Genomic DNA, 19,323 nt, shown 5'->3' with positions numbered 1-19,323 from the left:
GCTAATACATGCACAGCAGAAGCTTCTGGTCTCCAAAACAGATATCTGACTTTAACAGTTATGTGCTACTATTGTGTGCATTTTCATTTCCACTCACCTCTCTGTATTTAAAAGTCTCCACATATCATGAAAGTGTTGCAAACTCTAATTTTTCTGCTATTTGAAAGGGAGAAATTTAAGCCTTCAAATGTCAAGACCAAGCCATCTGGCAATAACATGCTGTTACTTTCTTCATTGAATCATACAATCATCCAGCTGTTAATGTTAGTATATTCCACTAATTCAACAGTAAAGAATTTATTTCCTGACTTGCAACACTTTTGTATTAAAAACTGAAATCCACTAGTTTTACCTGCATTGTAAGATTTTAGTGAAACATTAAAATAGACTGACCAAATCCTGTAGTAAGAGATTCCTAGTTTGTACAACAGTTTGTTAGTTAAACCCGTTTATTTTTAAGTTAAATCTTCATTGCACATAGGAAATAAAGACACAAAGGACAACCAGTAAGAAATAAAAAAATGCAGGCTTCCAATACAGAGACTATCCCTTTGACTTAAACTTTAAATACGCCGTTGTGGTATATCCATGAGGAAAACTCTTCGTCGGACTGAGTTTTACTGTATAAGGACTCTTACAATTCTATTGCTACAGCATTTCACCATTCATCTTCATAAAGCTATGTGAGTGAAGAGTAGCACCTAACACTTTAAAGATCACAGATACCAAGAATTCTTCACTTCAGCCCAAGTTCAGAACTTCAGCAGAGGGGAATCCAGATTTTCTTTGTTTACATCAGGACTCAGAGTGATAAGAGGAGAACTCAAATCAATTAACTGAAAGAAAATACATGATGAAGTTTAGCTCTTTGTACATTATTAGAAGACTTAATAGAGATTAACAGTACTAAATTTTTGTTTAGGATTCCTGTTAGTATCCAAAGTACAGATACAAGCACCACACTCAAGCATTTAGGTTCAGATTAGTTTGTTTTTTTAAAAAAAAAGATCTAGCTCATTCTTAGACAAGCACAAGCTTCTCAAAGCTTCTTACAAGGTAGATATTCCCCATACTTACCTTTAAAAACCTAAAAGGCTTTTAGCTTTCAATACTATGCATATTCAAGTGATGCTATCATCCAGGCAGGACAGAGCATTTCTGAACTCCTCTAAACATACCCCCAAAAGTCAGATGAAGTCAGACTTCTGTGATCCCCTTTTGAGATACTTCGAAGTTTTGAAGTGCCTGATATTAAATTGATCCCAACTACATCTAATGTCAGAGGCTGCATCCTCATAGTTACCACCATTCATCTGAAAGCATCTGAAGGAATGCACCTTCAAGCCACTTGTGTACAAAAAACAATTGCCCAGAAATTCTTGTCAAATTTAGCCTGTGTTCCAACTCACCTTTCAGATGAGGAGGGGTTTACGAGAGGGGTTAAACAGGAGAGACAGACTTGTAGTCACCATGCCTATTCTACTGAAGACAGAATTCACTTCCGACTTCAGGAAGTTTCATTCTTTAACAAATTCTTTAAGCATTAGGTTCTTCTCCAGCCTCCTCCTTTTCTTATTTGCAAACTGTTCACTTGACTCTAGTTTAGTGCACATTGATTTTAAACATTATGTTCTTTACTTAAGAGCAGATTAACATGCAGTATCATACTGAACATATTGAGCTAGTATTAATTCCTACACTACTGTAGAGCTGCTCTGCAGACAAGCATATGCAGCCACCTGACATTTTCCTGCTAGCATATCTGCACCAGTTTATCTTCTCCAGAAGACCTGTATACAACTTACCTTTACCTGCTCTGAGAACGTAGGCTTTAGGGGAATAATCTTATTCAATTCAGGTGTATTGGAAAGATCAATCAGAGGTCTACCTTCACATTCCAAAGCTTCTGGGAGAGATTTATCTACTTCAATATCTACCAGTAACATCTGAAAAAAAAAAAAGATAGTTGAAAGTTTTCTTCCATCTTCCGTGCCAATAAGCCAATTTTACTTATACAGCTGTAATAATCACAGGACAGATTTAGTTTAGTTTGGGTGTTTTTCTTGCAGGATTGTTTGTGCACAGTATAAAAACTCAGCTTTTGTTCTGCCAATGGCTAGCATCACAAATAGGGAAATTACATTAAGACAAAGCAAAAGAACTCTGGAACACAGAACATTTTTTTTTTGCTTGTAAATTAAGTCAAATTTAAAACATAAGAGTAATAAATATTTAAAAGACTTGACTACAATTATGCAATGTTACTTAGCCAATTAAAATATTTAAACAAAATCTGCAGAGCTCCAGACTTTAGTTACATTTTGTCTGGCTTAGCTTCTCTATACACGTACTAAGTAATTCTGTAACATACTTCAAGTCTGTCAGTAGGTCAGCTAATGCAGTAAGAAACTGACACAATAACATGTAATTCATCTACAGCTTTTATCCTACGCTGAATACTTGGAAGTCTACAGCCACACTTTGACAGGTTAATAGCGCTGAACTGGTACTTCACAGGTATTAAGGAAAAAACTTTTCAGGAGTGCCAGCTTTCAACATGAAGCCAGTAGATTAATTTTACTGAGAGCGGGAAGAACATAGTGTTTGCTGGACTAAGTATTTGACAGTTAACTAAGTTTACTGCTACATGAACTTTGGGGTTTAATCCTTAAGCATTCTATGTAGATTTGCATTGCTGCTAAGCAACTGTATTACTCTACTTCAGTGCATTTATCTAGAAGTTTAATACTTCAAGTATGTGACCACTCAGCTTTGATAGGGTATTAAACACTGAATAAACCTAGATGTTCAGTACTAACAGTAGGCACTAGAGGGTGCACACTTAGAGCTAACCCATTTTAACTGTGTCCTGAAGTGTTTTTTCCTACTTATCCCTCAGCTTGAATTCATTTATTTTCAAGCAGTTTTAGTTCTATAGAAAAATGGATTCTCATTTCCTACCTCCTTAGTTTGTTTCTCTTCAGCCAGCTGATTCTGTACTTCAGCCTCTTTTGATTTTTCTTCTGTTTCTTTCACAGCTTTTTCTGGTGAGAAGTCAAGCGTGAGAGGTAGCACAGGTGGAGGAGATATCTCATCTTCTGAAGAAGATATTTGTGCATCCTTCACCTGTTTAGAACTAGGGAGAAGAACATTGGCTGAGTTCTTTACTCAGCAGGAAGCATGAAATACAGATAAAGTCAAACTGTTCCTCAAAAGCTGCAGTGCCCTAACTTCATTTTCTCCTTTTCTTTACCCCAAGTTTTAATGGCTATAAGGCTTCCCATATTTTGATCCAAAAGCATGCTAGTTAGTTGAAAAATACAAAATATTCCGTGCTGCTATAAATTTATAGCCTATACATGCAGAGAAGTGAGCTAGGATGGTGAAGACTTTAATCTTAAATTGACATATACATGCTTTCTAAATTTCACACATGGGTTTTTGTAAGGAATTGTAATCTGATTAGTATGATAGAGTCATCGTAAAGACAGAAATTTTGTTTCGTTGAGAGGAAAAGACTATTTTGGACATTTAGCTTAAGTAACACGACAAAGTAGGAATGATGCCTGATCTCTGAAAGTGTTCATCACCACCAACCCTGAGGCAAGCCTGCAAGCGTATATATGGCACTTTGAGAAGATGCTGGGTTAATATGAAGGCAATAACATACTCTTCACAGAAAACATGCTGCTGCTAACTACCTGCATAGGATTCCCCCACTTTGTACAAGCCATTACTTCAATGGAAGCCTCCTCAAACTGAAGCTGTCAACTAAATCCTTGACTTTGACTGATGCTTCCAAGTAATTTCACAGAACCATTAGAATGGGGCAAAATTAATTTTATCTACCTACTTCCCTTCAAAAAACAATAGCAAAAAAAAAAACATCAGCTAAAAAAAAATCTGGTTTGCAGTCAAAGCATCAGACAAGTTTTAAGTTGCCCACTAGCTCAAGAAATACAAGTAATTCCTATGAGATCATAGTTCTTTAATGTTAATACTGGCTCATCTGAAGGCTGACAGTATTTTACTAATCACAAGATACATACACACACATTTGTCCTATACACCATCTAAATGCTCAGATGTTCTACACTCTCACATTCAGCAGAGAACCCTGAAGCCTGAAAGTCATTAAATTTCATTTAGAGGCAGTTTGCCTACAATACTTATTTAATTTTGGGGGAATGGTGGTGTTATTCCTTACCCATTTGTAAGTGTCTTCTTGGTAGAAAAGCTAGAGCTTTGAATAGATGCAACATATGGAGAAGATGCCATTCTTGGTGCAGTTCTAGGAGTCGCTGCTGGAAATCCCGAGATACGACGGACAGGTGTGGGTAAGGCAGACCGTTTCAGACTGGCAGGAGTCATGGAGACAGACCTCTCACGAAAACCAGAATTCGGAAATATCCCATCTTCTGAAGCTTTCACGGGAGTGCTGACTGCCATAGCCCTAAAAAAGGAACACACACTTGCCAGAAGCTTCTAGAAACAGTTTTATTCAAATACTTTTACCAGACAATAGAAATCAATTAGCCTTTGGTCAATAAGAGAATGGTGATATTATGAAGTCAATACCTGCATCACTATAGGGACTTCACTTCATAATCCTTTCATGAACAACTCTAGTGTAGCCCTACAAAAGCGATCCTCTTTCTGAAGTGCTTTGGTTGTAGTCGTTCGTTGTTTTTTTTTTTTTTTTTTTTAATTTTGAAATTGGTTCCGATAACCATTAACACAGCCTAACCTGGAGGGTCTTAAGGGACTAGAGGAAGTTGCTTTCAAAGTTAGAACTTTTAAAGATTGTCGCAACAACCGTCCACATTGCATTCTAAGTATACCTAAGTACATTCAGCCTGGACCTACCTTCCAAGTGAGCCACAAAATGTTAATCCAAGAGATGGTGCTACTTTTGGTGCCAACTTGTTCGGTGTTATATCTAAAAAGAAATGCTTTGTTAATTTCTATTCACATTCATATTTTGTTTTTAGAACTATGGATACCTTTCAGTTAAAATACTTGTTTCTATCAAGAGGTAGACAGAAGTATAGTGAAATGAACAACAAACAATCAAAGGAACATTTAACAGCCAAGTCAGATAGAAGACAGGCCATGTAAAGCATATGCTTACCTCCAGCTTTCACTGGACCCTTATTTTGACTTGTAGGAACAGACAAAACTCTAGTCTTGGGCTTTTGGAACAGGCTTCCTTTTATTGCACTTCCATCTTTACTTTGTTGGCATAGCCTCTGCAGATTGGGAAGAGAGCTCATCCTCTGAATTCCGCTGCCTACAGTATCAGATGACGTTGCAGAAGCTGAAGATTTAGCCAAGCTTACAGCACTAGATGTTTTGGGAGTACTAGCTGATCTTTCTTGCTTGCTGGATCTCTCAGTACTGACAGCCTGCAGAGATGACACCCTAGCAGGTCTGACCAGGGCCAGCCTATTTGTACCAGTTGAAAGTTTAGAGCCACTCACACTAGCTTTTGAAGATGTACTTGATTTTCCTGAAATAGAAAGACAACAAGCAGTGATTCAGAAATAACAAGTTTTTAACTAATCAAAATGATTAAGCTCACACAGGAAAAACAGCAATTTATGTTCAAACAACTCAGGTTTAAGGACAAAACATACAACTATTGAAAACTTACTCCCTGAGCACTCAATGTTGTTTGCTTTGGAAACTCTTCTCACCAACTACCCGAATTAGTGCAATTAAGTCAAATAATACTTTTCAAAGAATGTCAAAACAGCTAGCTGATCCAAGTTACATTTTCAGCATTTTTGCTCTGCACAGTTGGGATCACTCTCTTAAACCCGCATTTAGTGGTTAATAGTTTAAGTTATGCTGATTAACAGCACAGGCTGAACTACCCCATAAGTGCTTTTCTCAGTTTTCAGTGTGGTTCTTACTTCTTTTACTGAAAGTAACCTACAGACTAGGATGAAACTTGACTAGATACTCCCTCTCATAAAAATTCTTACCAAGTCTTAACTTCTACTGATACCTTATAATCTGTCCAGAAAAAGTACATGATAAAAATTTGTTGTAATTTGGTATCTTGCTACATCTACAAGAAATGTAGTGATGTCTGTCAGATGTAGAGACATCTGTCTCCTCTTTTAGGAGACTTTTTTCTTGATCCTCTGAGGCTTACCGTAAGGGTCAAATTAATATCCTTACTACAGTAAGGAATACAAAACTGAATACAACCAAGAGGATTATCTCCAGAAAGCCTTTTCGATCTGCTTGAATTTTATTAGTCTTACAGAAACTCAGTACCTGGAACTAGGCTTTCCATCTTGCTTCTGTAGCTCCAGGTGTTTTGTATTGTTTTCTTTTTTAAATTCAAGTTGGACAAGCTTACAACATTCAGAAGCTCACATGCTTGGCTATAATAGAAGATAGCACACAACAAAAGCAGGTTTCCTGAGGCATTGCTTACTTCCTAGCCGTGTCACTCACATGCAGGTATCAGGCATATATGAATTTATCTATTACCAGCAATAGAAGTCTAAAATTTTATCTTTAGTCCACAGGGATTTATTTGGCTAGCCTACAAAATGTTATTCTCCACTCAAAACATTTCTTACTCCTTGTATGTACTAGACACCATTAAAAACATTCAAACCCACAGGCCAAGAGATGCTTATGTACTTTAAAATTGATTTCTTTAGTAAGAGCATTTACCATTCTTTCCTATGGGAGAAATGGGTAAACTTGAGTTCAGACTGGAAACTGACGATGAAGATGACGATGAACTAGTTTTCCTCGGGAGACCACTGGCAACACCAGGAAGTTTCAGATGTGTTTTCTTTAGATCAGGCTGAATCAGAAGATATCGTTTGTAAGCAGAAAGAGTATTTAACACATTACTTTGCTATGCTTCTGCTGGGCATTATAGCAATTTGCTAGTGAGTGTTGGAAAAATTCCTTCCTTTGCCACAACACTACGTAACTTTTCAGGACTGTAGGGCTATGCTGTCACGTGAGGGTGGACGAGTATCTTGCGTTAAATATGCTGCCACCTACTTAGAAGCAAGCAAGCTACTGCCACTTACAGGAAGGCCAACTGGATGACAACCAGTCCCCAAGAGCGCAGACACAAGCCAAACCCAACACCATGTTCCACTGATCTCTGTCTCCTGCTACCCACCTCATGCCTTCTTCCTCCTAGCTTTCTACACCACCCACACCGTCCTCAAGGAAACTGCAGCACCACACTGAAACAAGTGTAAAGCAGTACTGCAGCAGAGTAGTGGCACACAGGGCTAAGTAGATGTCTATAACTCCAGACCAACTGACAGCTACAGGTATCCTACCTTCTGGCAAGTTATGGCAGCCTTTTCAGATGGTACTACACGCTGCTTCTTACAGCAAACTGCCAATCCCTACCTGCAGCTAGTGCTTTAAAAACAAAGGCAGTGCTTATCGCTCCAAAGCATTTTTAGTTGCTCTTAAGTATATTCATTGTGTTACTGACATAGAAGACACAGTCAAGATGACAATTCCAGCACAGGGACTACTTTTCCTTGAACCCATTACACACAGAAATACAGCTTTAAATTAGAAAGCAAACTATATTCAGTTTTCTCCTCTTACAGAAGCATCACAAAGATCAGTTTCATATTAAGAATGCTTGCCGTTACCTTACTTGGTGCAGGAAGGACTTTTTTGTCTTGCACTGAGGAACTGCCACTGAGCGAAGACTCAAAGACATCTGAAGCAGCACTTGATTTATCAGAAATTAGATCTTCAGATGATCCCATGCCGGTCACATCTCTTTTTGCTGAAATACTATGTTTTCCTTGTTTGGGCTGCAAATTTCAGTGCAACATTTTAAAAGCTGCGAGTCTTCCTAGAAGCCACTATAAAGCTTTTGCTCAAGATGATTTTGTTAAGAAACCAAGACAACAGTCAATGAAGCAGCCTTTGAACCCAGTCAAGCCCCTAGTCTTTATGCTAACATAGTTCAAGTTAGACTAGTGAGTATATTTGCTAAATTATTAGAACAGGCTTGAACAGTAATTTTAAATTAAATTAAATTTTAAATTTAATTAAAAAATAAAAATTAAAAAAAAATTAATTTTAAATTAAAATTTAAATTTTTAAATTAATTTAAAAATAAAAAAAATAAAAATTAATTTAGAAAGGCTTAGAACAGTAATTTTACAAGCAAAAACAAACCACCAAAAAAACCTTATTTAAACAGAAGCCAGGAATAATGGTATTCCCCAAAACGGAATACAACGGAAAAGAAGTTTGCCAGCAGTTACTCTACATTGCCATAACGGGTAAACTAGTTGGCTTCTAAACTATAGTATCTGCCCCACTTTTCTTTTTAACATGCAACTTTTCCTGCCTGAGAATTTTAAGTAGTAGAAAAACCCCAGAAGATTAAAGTTAACTTATAAAAATAAAAACGTTGTAGGCAGTTTAAGCGTTCCTATAACAAAGGTCATGTTTAAGGAAAACATTGTTACCCAGATATGTCTTTACCTTTTCTACAGTCAACATAATGCTCTTTCCAAGAGTAGCTGAAGGCTTAGCCACTGGCAGTTTGCCAGTTACTTTCTTGTTTTTTTCTTTAGTTTTCTGTTCTTGGGTCAGAGGGGAGCCAGTGATTTTTGCAGGAGATACATGAATTTTAACAGGGCTTCTGTTTGGAGGAGTATGAAGAATGTATGTTTTGTCACCTGACAAAAGTTTATCTGATCCCTCCTGAAAACCAGGCGGCAGATTTGATGCTGGGCTATCCCACACGCAGTATGTCTCCCTCTTAACAGCCCTGGGACTTTTCTCTATATTTTCGTTTCTCAGTATTTTCAACTTTGACTTTGAGTCCTCAACAAATTTTTCTATAGTCTGGTTTTCCTGTTCTTCTGGCTGGCTTATTTTATTCTGTTCAGTCTTACTTCCACTTTCTATTTGCAGTGCTAACAAGTGAGCTTCTTTGAAAATTTCCACAAACTTCTCTCCTGTCAGTGGGCTCCACATGACTTTATCATCAGAAGCAGGTACACTTCTTTCAGTGCTTCTTTTTGCTTCAATATTGACAGCAATACATTTTTCTTTGTGTCCCAAAGGTCCAACAAAAACCTCATCTTCATTTCCACTATAAAGAAAAATAAGTCAATCGAGAGCTTATATTATGTGCATTTTAAGTGTATACAAATAAATATACTTTTAACATACCTCGCAGGAGAGAGTGACAGATCAAAATCAAACTTTTCATCAGTCAGAAGAGGAATGTCTGAAACTACAATAACTTCATTAGAATTTTGTCAGTATGGACTTGCAATAAGAATTACTACATTATGTTTCCGTAATTCAGTGAAGCCGATGTTAGATAGCAAAGGAAGTTTTAGTTGTCAAGTTTATGTCACTTCTTTGAACATATTTTTATTATTTTAAAGGTACAGCTGCAAATATGATTCATAATTGTGACAGACGCCCAAATATCATGAAAGATCTAAACAGTAACTTCTAAGCATCCATAACAGGAGCATGGGATCTGACTGTGGGAAAGGGTTATCAGCAGCCTCCAATCAAGAAAAATGAGAATACATAATCAAAAACTAGATGACAAGACAGTCATCTAGTCAGTTGGTTCTGTTCTAGTTGAGACCACTACATAACATTAACAGGAGGCGATGAGAATAAATTGTTCTCCTGTTAACTAATATATACACTGAATACTAACTGAATCAGCAGCAGGCAGATAAGGAGAAGAGAAAAGCTCAGATTGGATATATAAGAGAAAAGTTGATGACCTCATGTTACCCACGTCACTAAATACTTTAAAAACCAGAGCTCCACAACATCCTGAGGACACTTAAGTCTGAAACTGGTAACAAAGAAAAAAAGTACACAGAACAAGATGCAAAGCAATTAAAAAAGGTCTAACAATCTAAACTGTCTTAATTTTTAATGAGGAATAGCTAGAAAATATCCCTTCTCTTCCACCTACCATCACTCATGCAAATACCCAGTTTTTCTTCAATCACATGACTTGAGTGATGGGATACTGTTTCTTTTCCTTCCTCCATAGTGTCTGGAAAACACAGAATTAGCTATGCAGCTGGGTTTAAAAAACAACAATTAGGTCACAGGTTTTTTGTTACCACCAACTTCGTAAGGAGGTAAACATTCTATCTGAAGATCCTGTATTGGGTTTACATGGCAAGGTTTTGATAGCAGGGGGACCGCAGGGGTGGCCTCTGAGAAGTGCCCCGCAGCTGCTCCATGTCAGATCAGAGCCAGCTCCAGCTAGCTCCAAAGGGAGCCACTGCTGGCCAGAGCTGAGCCAGTGAGCGATGATGGTTGTGCCTCTGTGAGGACAGATTTAACGACAGGGAAAAACAAAAAGCAAACTGCTACACAACAGCGCTGGTAGAGAGGAGCGAGGAACAGCCCTGCAGACCCCAAGGTCAGTGCAGAAGGAGGGCAGGAGGTGCTCCAGGAACCAGAGCAGAAGTTTCCCTGCAACCTGTGGAGCCCTTTCCATCATATTTTCTCCCCTTTTCCCTTTGAGGAGTGAGAGGGCAGTTGTGGCAGAGCTTAGCTGCCCAGCTGGGTAAAACCGTCACAGACCCCTATATGTAACGGTCAGTGACAGCCACGTAAGCATGGCTTATGAGACAGATCTCACTGCACTCTCTTGAAATAAAGCACTGAATTATCTGATTTTATATATATATATAAAATGCTTCAACATATATATATCTCCATATAGATATATACAGATAGATATAGACCGTATAGATACATACGGTGCTGCAACCTTTATAAGAAGCCTTCAAACACGGTAGTGATGGCTAAGACTCATGAAAATCCTTAATTCCTGAAATGAAATTCCTTAAGAACTTCATAGCTCTATAGCTAGACTCACCCGAACACAATTTAGGTGGGCAACGCTCCTAGACACCTGTACCAGAACCCCGCCACCCCCCAAGGCTACGAGCACCTTCCACAGCTCTAAATCAAAAATAAAACAGCCGGGGCTCAGCCCAGCTCCCCTCAGCGGACCCTTCCCCGCCCCCCCCCTCACCGACCCTCCTCAGCCGCCCCGGCCGCGCTCACCTCCGCGGGGCTGCCGTTTGAAATGGCGGCCCCCCCACGTGACGCGCCCCGCGCGCTCTCGTTGGCCCGTTCGAACGATACCGCTTTCCCTCAGGGCACTCTGGGGGTTGTAGTTGGCCGCGGGTCCCCGACGGCTCGCCCTGAGGGCCTCAGGCACTCGCTGTGGCCAGTTTTTAGTAGATTAAATACACGTAGTTACCCACGGACACAGACGCTGAGATGGGTTCTCTGGAGAGTCACAGGGTCATCGGGGGCAGCTGTGGGTGCCTGTAGCGCACATGCCCAAGGCGGTGGCTCCTCCTGCTCCACTTGGGCTTGCACATCTGGCTGCCCCTCAATGCTTCCCACCCCTAAAGTGCAGGGGCTGAAATTTCATCCCCATTTCTTGTTCACCTGCTTGACCCCAGCAGCATACACAGAAGGGGAAAAATTCCGTGCAGGGAGGTTACAAGGAGCAGTGACATTCCTGGATGTCAGTCCCTGTCAGTGCCAGTTGAAATGGGCTCCATGATCAATGCAGTAGATCTAACAGTAGACAAACGTCAGTAAGAAACACCAGGACAACACCGCTTTTCAGCAGTTCTAACTAAACTACAGCAAGGTGAGGCTGGCAGGGCCCTCTGGAGGCCGGCTGCTCCAATCCCTGCCCAAGCAGGCACACCCAGAGCAGGCTGCCCAGGACCACGTCCAGGCAGCTTCTGAAGGTCTCCAAGGAGGAGACCCCACTGCCTCTGTGGGCAGCCTGTGCCAGTGCTTGGTCACCCACACAGCACAGAAGTGCTCCTGGTGTTCAGGCAGCACCTCCTGTGTTGTGTCCATTGCCTCTTGACATATAATCCTGTTACACAGCCCTCAGGATTGTCTCCTAAGATATATATGTGTTTACATTGCCTCAGAAATAAAAGTGAAGTGGTGTATTCTTTTCTGAGTGTTCCAGTATGACTAACTAAATCATTTGATTGGAATTTAGGAGCTGAATAACAATAATTAATCAGGACCTGCAGATTTTCATATAGGCAAAGAAAATATTTTGTAACTCTATCTTTACCTGGTCACCTATTCTGGTATCTTTCACTGTTGATGGAGACTTCAAAGCAGTATATATGTAACTTGAGTGTATAACAAATATCCTATTTCTTGTCTTATAGGCACAGTAAATGACTGGGACTAATAGGCTACCAGGCTGAAAATTAACATGCTTATATCCTTCCCTCTCTCCCTCCCTCTCCATCACCTACCACAGGTACCTGAAGAGTCTCTCCTGGCAGGCACTTATCAGTGAGGTGGGAATTGTCTGGCTTTGTTGGCTGTAAACCAGACCAATCTTCCATAATAGAGTGCTGCTGTCTTCCAGCTTCTGGCTTTTTCTCTCAGGATTTTATAGCTGCACCCTTTGGTGGTGTTTTTCTCATGGGTCCTTGAATTACTATTACCGATGTAATCATTTCAATTCTATGCTTTTACCTTTCTTCTTTTGCATTGCTTTAGCCTAGAGAATGTCTCACCAACAGGTCAACAGCGATTATTGTTCTGTAAAGATGACCAAGTGTCCATAGCTGATTTAACAAAACTGGGCCATGTGCACTATTAAGGACAACATTCCACATAGAAAACTATGATGCTGGATGGGAAAGAGACAGAGGCAGAGGCAGAGACAGAGACAGAGAGAAGAAGAAAAGTTGGGAGATCTCAAAAGTTTATTTTATGTCCAAAAATCAACAATATCACACTTCTAACGTTAGCCTTTCACCTACTTATTTTTGCTTACATTGGTCAAAAAGTGAAATGATCAAAAAGAAACAGAAAAATGAGATGAAACTAATGGAGAAAAGGACAAATAGGCAGCAAGTGGTATAGATCTTAGGACTAAAGTAGAAAAAAAAAAAAAAAAAAAATACAGAAAAAAAGTAGTGTACAGCTTTTATTGTGGCATCTACCACTCTGCATGTATTGTTTAAGAATACAGACATCCAGCTCTTTTTGAAGAATCCAAAAGTTGTAACTGCCTATATCCTCAGAACGAGATCTGCAAAAGCTAAAACTGATTAAAATCAGTGGAAGCCTATAATTTTTTACTGATGTCTGAATTTCTACCTTGAAGTCACTGTAATATTTCTGTTATTCTATGTTTAAAATATTCTCAGTAGCAAAGAATATGATATCCTCAGTAACTTCACTGGTTACAGGGACACTGTTTTGCTCCTCACATAGCTGTTAGACATAAAGGGCACATGCACGCCTGTAGAAGTGCGCACTGATGCACTGCCTTTATAGTTGCAATGCCTTCATTTAAAGGAAATGGAGACTCGAATCGGTTTCTATTAAACTGGTACAGTCTTGATAAGAACAAAATAGCTCTTTTTTACAAATGGTATTCATGGAATAGAGTTTTAAGACAGATGAGAGCATGAGTAAACAAGCTCAGTCTTAAGATTTAAAGCATTTAATCCTGTAAACTTGAGCATTTATTTTGTACTTTAAATTTTATATAACAGACTTTCTAGAGTGTAAGTGGTATCCCAAGAGATATTTGGGCATTGCTAATGGTTTTAGTAAAACTAAAGGAATCAAATATGATTTATACAGAAACAAAAACGCCATGGGAAAGAAAGGCAAAAACCTTTACAAATGTACCAGAAGTACAAGTCTGGAATTGTCTTAAATCAACAGCAATTAAATGTGACAATAATCTTACAGTAACATTTAAATAAGTAGTAAGGTTATTTTATTTGTGTGGCAGTTTAAAGATGATGCATGATGTTCAGATTTTCTTTTGGGAAAGAAGGGCTTTTGCCTGTTTCTCTAAACTACAAATTTAAATCATTTCTATTAATGAGCTCTACAAATGCTTGCTGGTCTGTTTGACCTATTATATTTAAACCATCATAAACCCAGCTAATGATGCAATGCACAACTTTTGGGAGAACTTTTATATTAGCACAGTCGCATATTAATAATTGTTCCTGGTGAGCAAGGAAGAGTAGGATGTATGTGACTTATTTATTAACCCTAAATGTCTAAATGTTTTATTTTGTGCTGATATACTGGCTATTGACTGCTTACAGAATATGATCGTGTTATAAAAATCAACAAGTTGATAAAGAAGACACCTATTTTTTCATAAAAATGTTTGAATATTAGAGTACATCTAAGTGATGGTAGCTTGAAATTTCACTCCAGGCAAGTTAAACCCAATTACAATTATAGAAAGGAACTAAGTTTTACGCAAAAATAGCCTGTGATCTAATAGAAAGTTCTAAGTTACAGCTCATCCTGCATGTTTCACCACCAGCACCCTCCATCTGTGCATTACTTCTGTTGCTATGAATCTGGCAGCATTTTAGCAGCTAGCCACTGTTTATAAGAAGGGATCCCAGCAGCTCGAAGTCAGTCATTGGGATTACTCATCACTTGCCTTGTGAGCTGCTCCAGGGAATTTCTTGAAGAACTGTGTCAAAATTAGCTTTAGAAGACCGGCAATTTGAGAGCTTTGATGGACACATATCAGGCACTCCCAGACCAGCGTTGTTCAAATTGGTGCACTTGGAAGAAAGATTCTTTTTGTTGGTAGAGTGAAGATTTTCCTCTTTTGTGAAAGGAGAGAAGAGGATAAACAAGGACTACTTCTTCCTCTCTGCGAGAAGAAATCTGATTCATTGGGAACATAATCACTACGATACCATGAATGCTTGCAGGAGGTAAGCTGCATTCACCTTGGGCAGGTAGAAATGGGAAAGAAAAATATTGACAAGGACAATATTCCCCTCGCAGTCTTAACATAATGCTGCCAGAAAATCATGATCTATGTCACCTGATTTGTGATTACACAGAAGGTAGCCCTTGTCCTCATACAGGTGATAAATGTGTATTTCTTATTCTAAAACTAATTCCTGTAAAATCTCAGCTGCAGAACTTCTCTTTTATTGATGAATTACCTTTGCAGATTGCACTTCCTCATTTTTCATTCTTTCGGTTCTGGCAGCTCTCTTCCAAGGGTGCATAGGTATCTAAATATAATTTGTATTTAAAGCTCTTTATTTATAGGCTGTATCTGCCATAGCATTTTTCTTGGTAACTCCTACTCTTTTGTGATAATGACAGCAGAAAAATGCATGAACCAGAGCTGTAATGCATCTAAGACTCCTCAGACCCCTTCCTAAGATACAGTAAAGTCACAAGCTGATTGATCTCCCTTTGGCATTCCAGTTCAGAGAAACTGTGGGCATTCAACATTTTTCTCTCTAAAATAAAATAAAATAAAATAAAAATAATAAAAAAGCAAGCAGGTTCACTGGAGCTTAACAGGCAATTTTTCAGTTGAGATAGCAATAACTGGAGGTCACTTACTCTAGACTAGCACTTTCACTTTCAAACCATTTGGGAAAGGTAGCAAAGCAATGTAGAATCAGAATCAGAGAGAATAAAATGCTACTTCAGAGAATACCGGAGATACTGTTTGTGTATTTACTCCTGACTGGTATTTTTGGCTAAAGAATACAGTGACATAGATCACTGGGGGTAATCCCCTCTGAAAAGCAGAGAGAGAAACCCGTTATCAGAGCAGAATGGGAAACTCTCACAGCACATGCTGTGCTTATTCCCATGGATTAAAGCTTTAGAAACTGGTATTTTTTGTTTGTTTTCTTTTTCACCGTGCCACTTGCATAATATTGCCAAATGTAAGGGTGTGTTTTTTCTCATAAAACTGATCTGTATCAACAGCAGAGAATAAGAGCGCTGTGCATCCTCTCAGAAGCCTGTGTCCAATCTCTCTGCATGTCAGTGGGAGAGAGATACCAAATGGCCAGTAAATGTTCTGCGCTTCCAATTATGGAAATTGCTTTATTAGCCCCATACACTTTGAAGAGCTCTTTCCCAAATCTAGCCTGTGATTCAACGCACACTCTGGACTTGTTATAAACACTATTGTACTGTTAATAAACAGAATCGTTTTTATTTCTATCTTGTTTTTTTTTGTTGTGGTAGGATACATTCGCTCCGTGCTCACAGACAGAGAAACAATGCCAACACGCATGAGAACTGGCACAGTACCTCTGGGTTCAAGCAACAGCGTGGAGATGAACTTGCTACAGTCCTCACGCTTTACACGGTGATCGTCATGGTCCTTCTAATGGCAATCTGGGGAGCCTGGACAAGGAAGGATTCATACGTATAGTAGCAGTATGCTTTCTTTGTTAAATATTTAAAGAAATACTTGTATTGATTATCCGTACCCAGGAGGTACAAAAAAAAAATGGTCCCTGCCTATTACGATGTACTTGAAACTGCTTAGACTGCTGCTACTTGTGGAACTGAAGCTGTGAAGCGATTTAATAGGCAATATACAGAACATGACTTTGTGAATAAGATAACAACTGTTTGTATATAACATATAAACATGTTTGTATTACCCTTTGCATGTATATGAAACATTTTAAGCATAATACATTCTTGGGAAGAAGACTTCAATGAATATTTTTATCTGTCAGTGTTTTGTATATCAAAGCAGTTTTCCATTTTTTTATCTTACATTGTCCAGTCTCTACCTCTGCTAATATTACCTGTCTCAAACCATGGTAAAACATGCTATATAAACAGGCAACTAATCTGCCTTGTCACAACAACATAAAAAAAAAAAAAAAACACACAATAAAAACAGCTATCCTGCAGACAAAGGAAGACTTCTGAACAAATCAAATTCTCATCTCAGTTGCTGAAGGGAGTTTATATGGATGATGGGGCTTGCATCTGCATGTGTTCAACTTCTGGTGTAAACTCAGGAATGAACCCATGAAATAAAATGTATTTCTAAGCATCCTTTGTTGCAGGACTGTCTGGCTCAGTCTTCAACTTTGTATAGTTACCTAGTCCTGATGAGCTCAGGTCAATAGACTGGCAGCTCTGAAGGGCAGTAGCTGTTGGGAACAGAGTCTGAGCCTTTGGAGCTCAAGCTTAGCTTAATCTCCAGATTTTAGCACCTAAACTAACAAATAATGTTCCTAATGAAGAACTGTAAGACATTTTTTAATACTTAGGGATAGATACATGTTTATAATTAAGTAGTAGCTGCAGACAACTTTCCTCCTTGGAATTTGGGCAGATATATAGGGCTTGTAGGGAGAACACAAGTCATATTAAAGGACAGAGGATTCTGTCCTAGGAAGTAGCAATGCAAAAGAAACAAACAAAAAACACCAAAAGCTTTAGTTGCTATAGCAGACAACAACTCAGCCTGAACTCTGAGTGTGCTACTAGAGCCAATAGGGTTTGTGATTGTTGGATATGCAAAAAGGGGATATTGGAAATTGAGATTAAGCTACCACTGTTTTCACACAATTCCTTTAAGTATGGTGTATCTCATTCTGGTATCTATGTATAATCAGGAGGGGTATGGAAACGGAGATGCTTTTGAGAAGACCTACATGAGTTACCCCAAGGAGCATTCACAAAGCTCAGTGCAGCCCCAAGCAGAGACCAGTGTCAGCTGTAAGCAGGCCAGTGTGGAATCAGTGCTCCTGCAGCCCTCAGGTAAACACCCCGGTTAAGGCAGCACCTCTTCGTGGTTTGTAATGAGAGCAGAGCTTTGACAATGCTGCCCGAAGACCAGCACACACGGGAATAGCAGTAAGAAAACAGATGCTTAGTGTATTAAATACATTGCCACAGAACACACGGGTCCAGTCATAAAGCATGTATGATGAATTACTATTACAAGTGAAAGCACAAGCACCGTCCCTTCCCTTGTTAATATACCATTTAAGTACAAGAGAAGACAGAGGGATTTATGTGTCCTGACAACGGTGCGAAAAGAAACAGGCTACTGGGGCTGTGTGATGGGCACCGGGCTCAGCACTCTGGAAGTTTACCATCATCACAGCTTTTATAGGAGAGAGAGAGACAGTTATGACAAGAGGTCAAGGAGTGGTCCTCTATAATCACCTATTTTGAAAGTGATGAAGACAGCTTCCCCTGGCTTAAGTAGGCCCAGAAGGAGGCCTGACGCTGCTTCTGAAAACATAACAAAGCAAGAGAACAAGCTTATGCTTGAGGAGACAGATGTAAACTGTGCAGGGCTTGGGAAGTAAAACCAGGCAATTGAGACTTGGGGTGACAAGAGAGGAAGCCACTGAACAGAGGAGGAGCAGAGACACTTATAGGTGAAGGGAATTAACTTGTTGAACTCTTAACCAGGGGCTGAAGCACTTTTTTCCTTTGCTTAAGATTTTGTATGTCAGATTGGCTACTTGTTCTAACAATCTGACGTACAGAATCTTAAGCAACATACACAGCTTTTAGAAACACACATTTTGCTGGTATTAAACACATAGTTCAGAGGTGCACAGGCTGCGGTTCATGAACTGAACTGGTGAAAAATTAAATCTGGATCACTTGTGCTACGTTCTTCACAGTTACATTTGGAGAGAGTCAGAGAGCAATCAGGAGGAATTGGCTGGATGTGGAGGCAGCCTACTCTCTACTTCTCTCTTTCCTTGAAGAATCTGTCTATCCCTTTCACACCTTATACCAAAACATACATTTCCCCAGCCATGTGGTGGGTAATACATTTGATCCTGCACGTGCACCATCCCACAGGTGAAGGCTTCTTGCAGCCCCCTGAGGGGAGGATGACTGCCTCAGCCACAAGAGCATGAGGTTTTCCTGAAGGATATATCCACCGCATGCCCAGAGGTGGATATATATACCTGTTATACGATGGACTGGCCAGCAGTTCACATGTGTCATGTATCAGATCTGCCTAAGCTGAAAGCTTGGCAGCATCTTTAAAAGCTCATCTTTAACTCACACAGTAATGATTTGTTGGCTTTAGCAAGAACTACAAACTCACTGTAAAATACAGCTTTGTGTGTTCTGCTACATACTCCCCCTCCAAGAAACTCATGTATTGCAAAGCATTCAATCAGGAAAGTGAATTCCACGGAACAGGAGGTTTTAGTAACCAACTTTTAGAAGCACAGGCTGCTGGTTTTGTTCAATCCATGTCATGTACATGCATAATAGTGAAAGGGCAGCACAAACAAAAAGAAACACCACCACACACACACACACACAAAGCTAGAGCATTTGGCTGCACACCACACACACAAGGCTAGACCAATTGGCTGCACATCAGAGTTTAGGATTTATTCACTGATTTTGTAAATACTGCAGATATAATCTTGCCTCTGAAGAGCTGGAGACCCAAATAGGGTATTGAAAATGGTTGTTTCCTCTCTCTCA

General features: G+C 39.3%; 1 protein-coding gene across 3 annotated transcripts; it reads right to left on the bottom strand.

Moving 5' to 3' along the window:
• Positions 1-431: 431 nt before the first annotated feature.
• GTSE1 (G2 and S-phase expressed 1) lies at positions 432-11,206 on the bottom strand. 3 transcript variants are annotated; one of them, XM_048068485.2, is made up of 12 exons: positions 11,086-11,206; positions 9,974-10,057; positions 9,199-9,262; positions 8,503-9,118; positions 7,653-7,820; positions 6,694-6,829; positions 5,132-5,509; positions 4,867-4,939; positions 4,208-4,453; positions 2,962-3,136; positions 1,806-1,946; positions 432-836 (listed from the first exon to the last, which is right to left on the bottom strand). In XM_048068485.2, exons 2-12 carry the CDS (start codon positions 10,050-10,052, stop codon positions 753-755), a joined length of 2,160 nt encoding a protein of 719 aa, XP_047924442.2. In that variant the 5' UTR covers positions 10,053-10,057; positions 11,086-11,206; the 3' UTR covers positions 432-752. The 3 variants fall into 3 exon arrangements, with proteins under 3 accessions (XP_047924442.2, XP_047924444.2, XP_047924443.2); XM_048068487.2 differs by lacking the exon at positions 11,086-11,206 and adding an exon at positions 11,058-11,079; XM_048068486.2 differs by lacking the exon at positions 11,086-11,206 and adding an exon at positions 10,895-11,043.
• Positions 11,207-19,323: the final 8,117 nt, after the last annotated feature.

Source organism: Anser cygnoides, chromosome 1 (assembly GCF_040182565.1).
Source record: "Anser cygnoides isolate HZ-2024a breed goose chromosome 1, Taihu_goose_T2T_genome, whole genome shotgun sequence".
NCBI lineage: Eukaryota > Metazoa > Chordata > Aves > Anseriformes > Anatidae > Anser > Anser cygnoides.
Note: the sequence above shows the minus strand (reverse complement) of the source record. Positions and strands in the feature narration are given on the sequence as shown.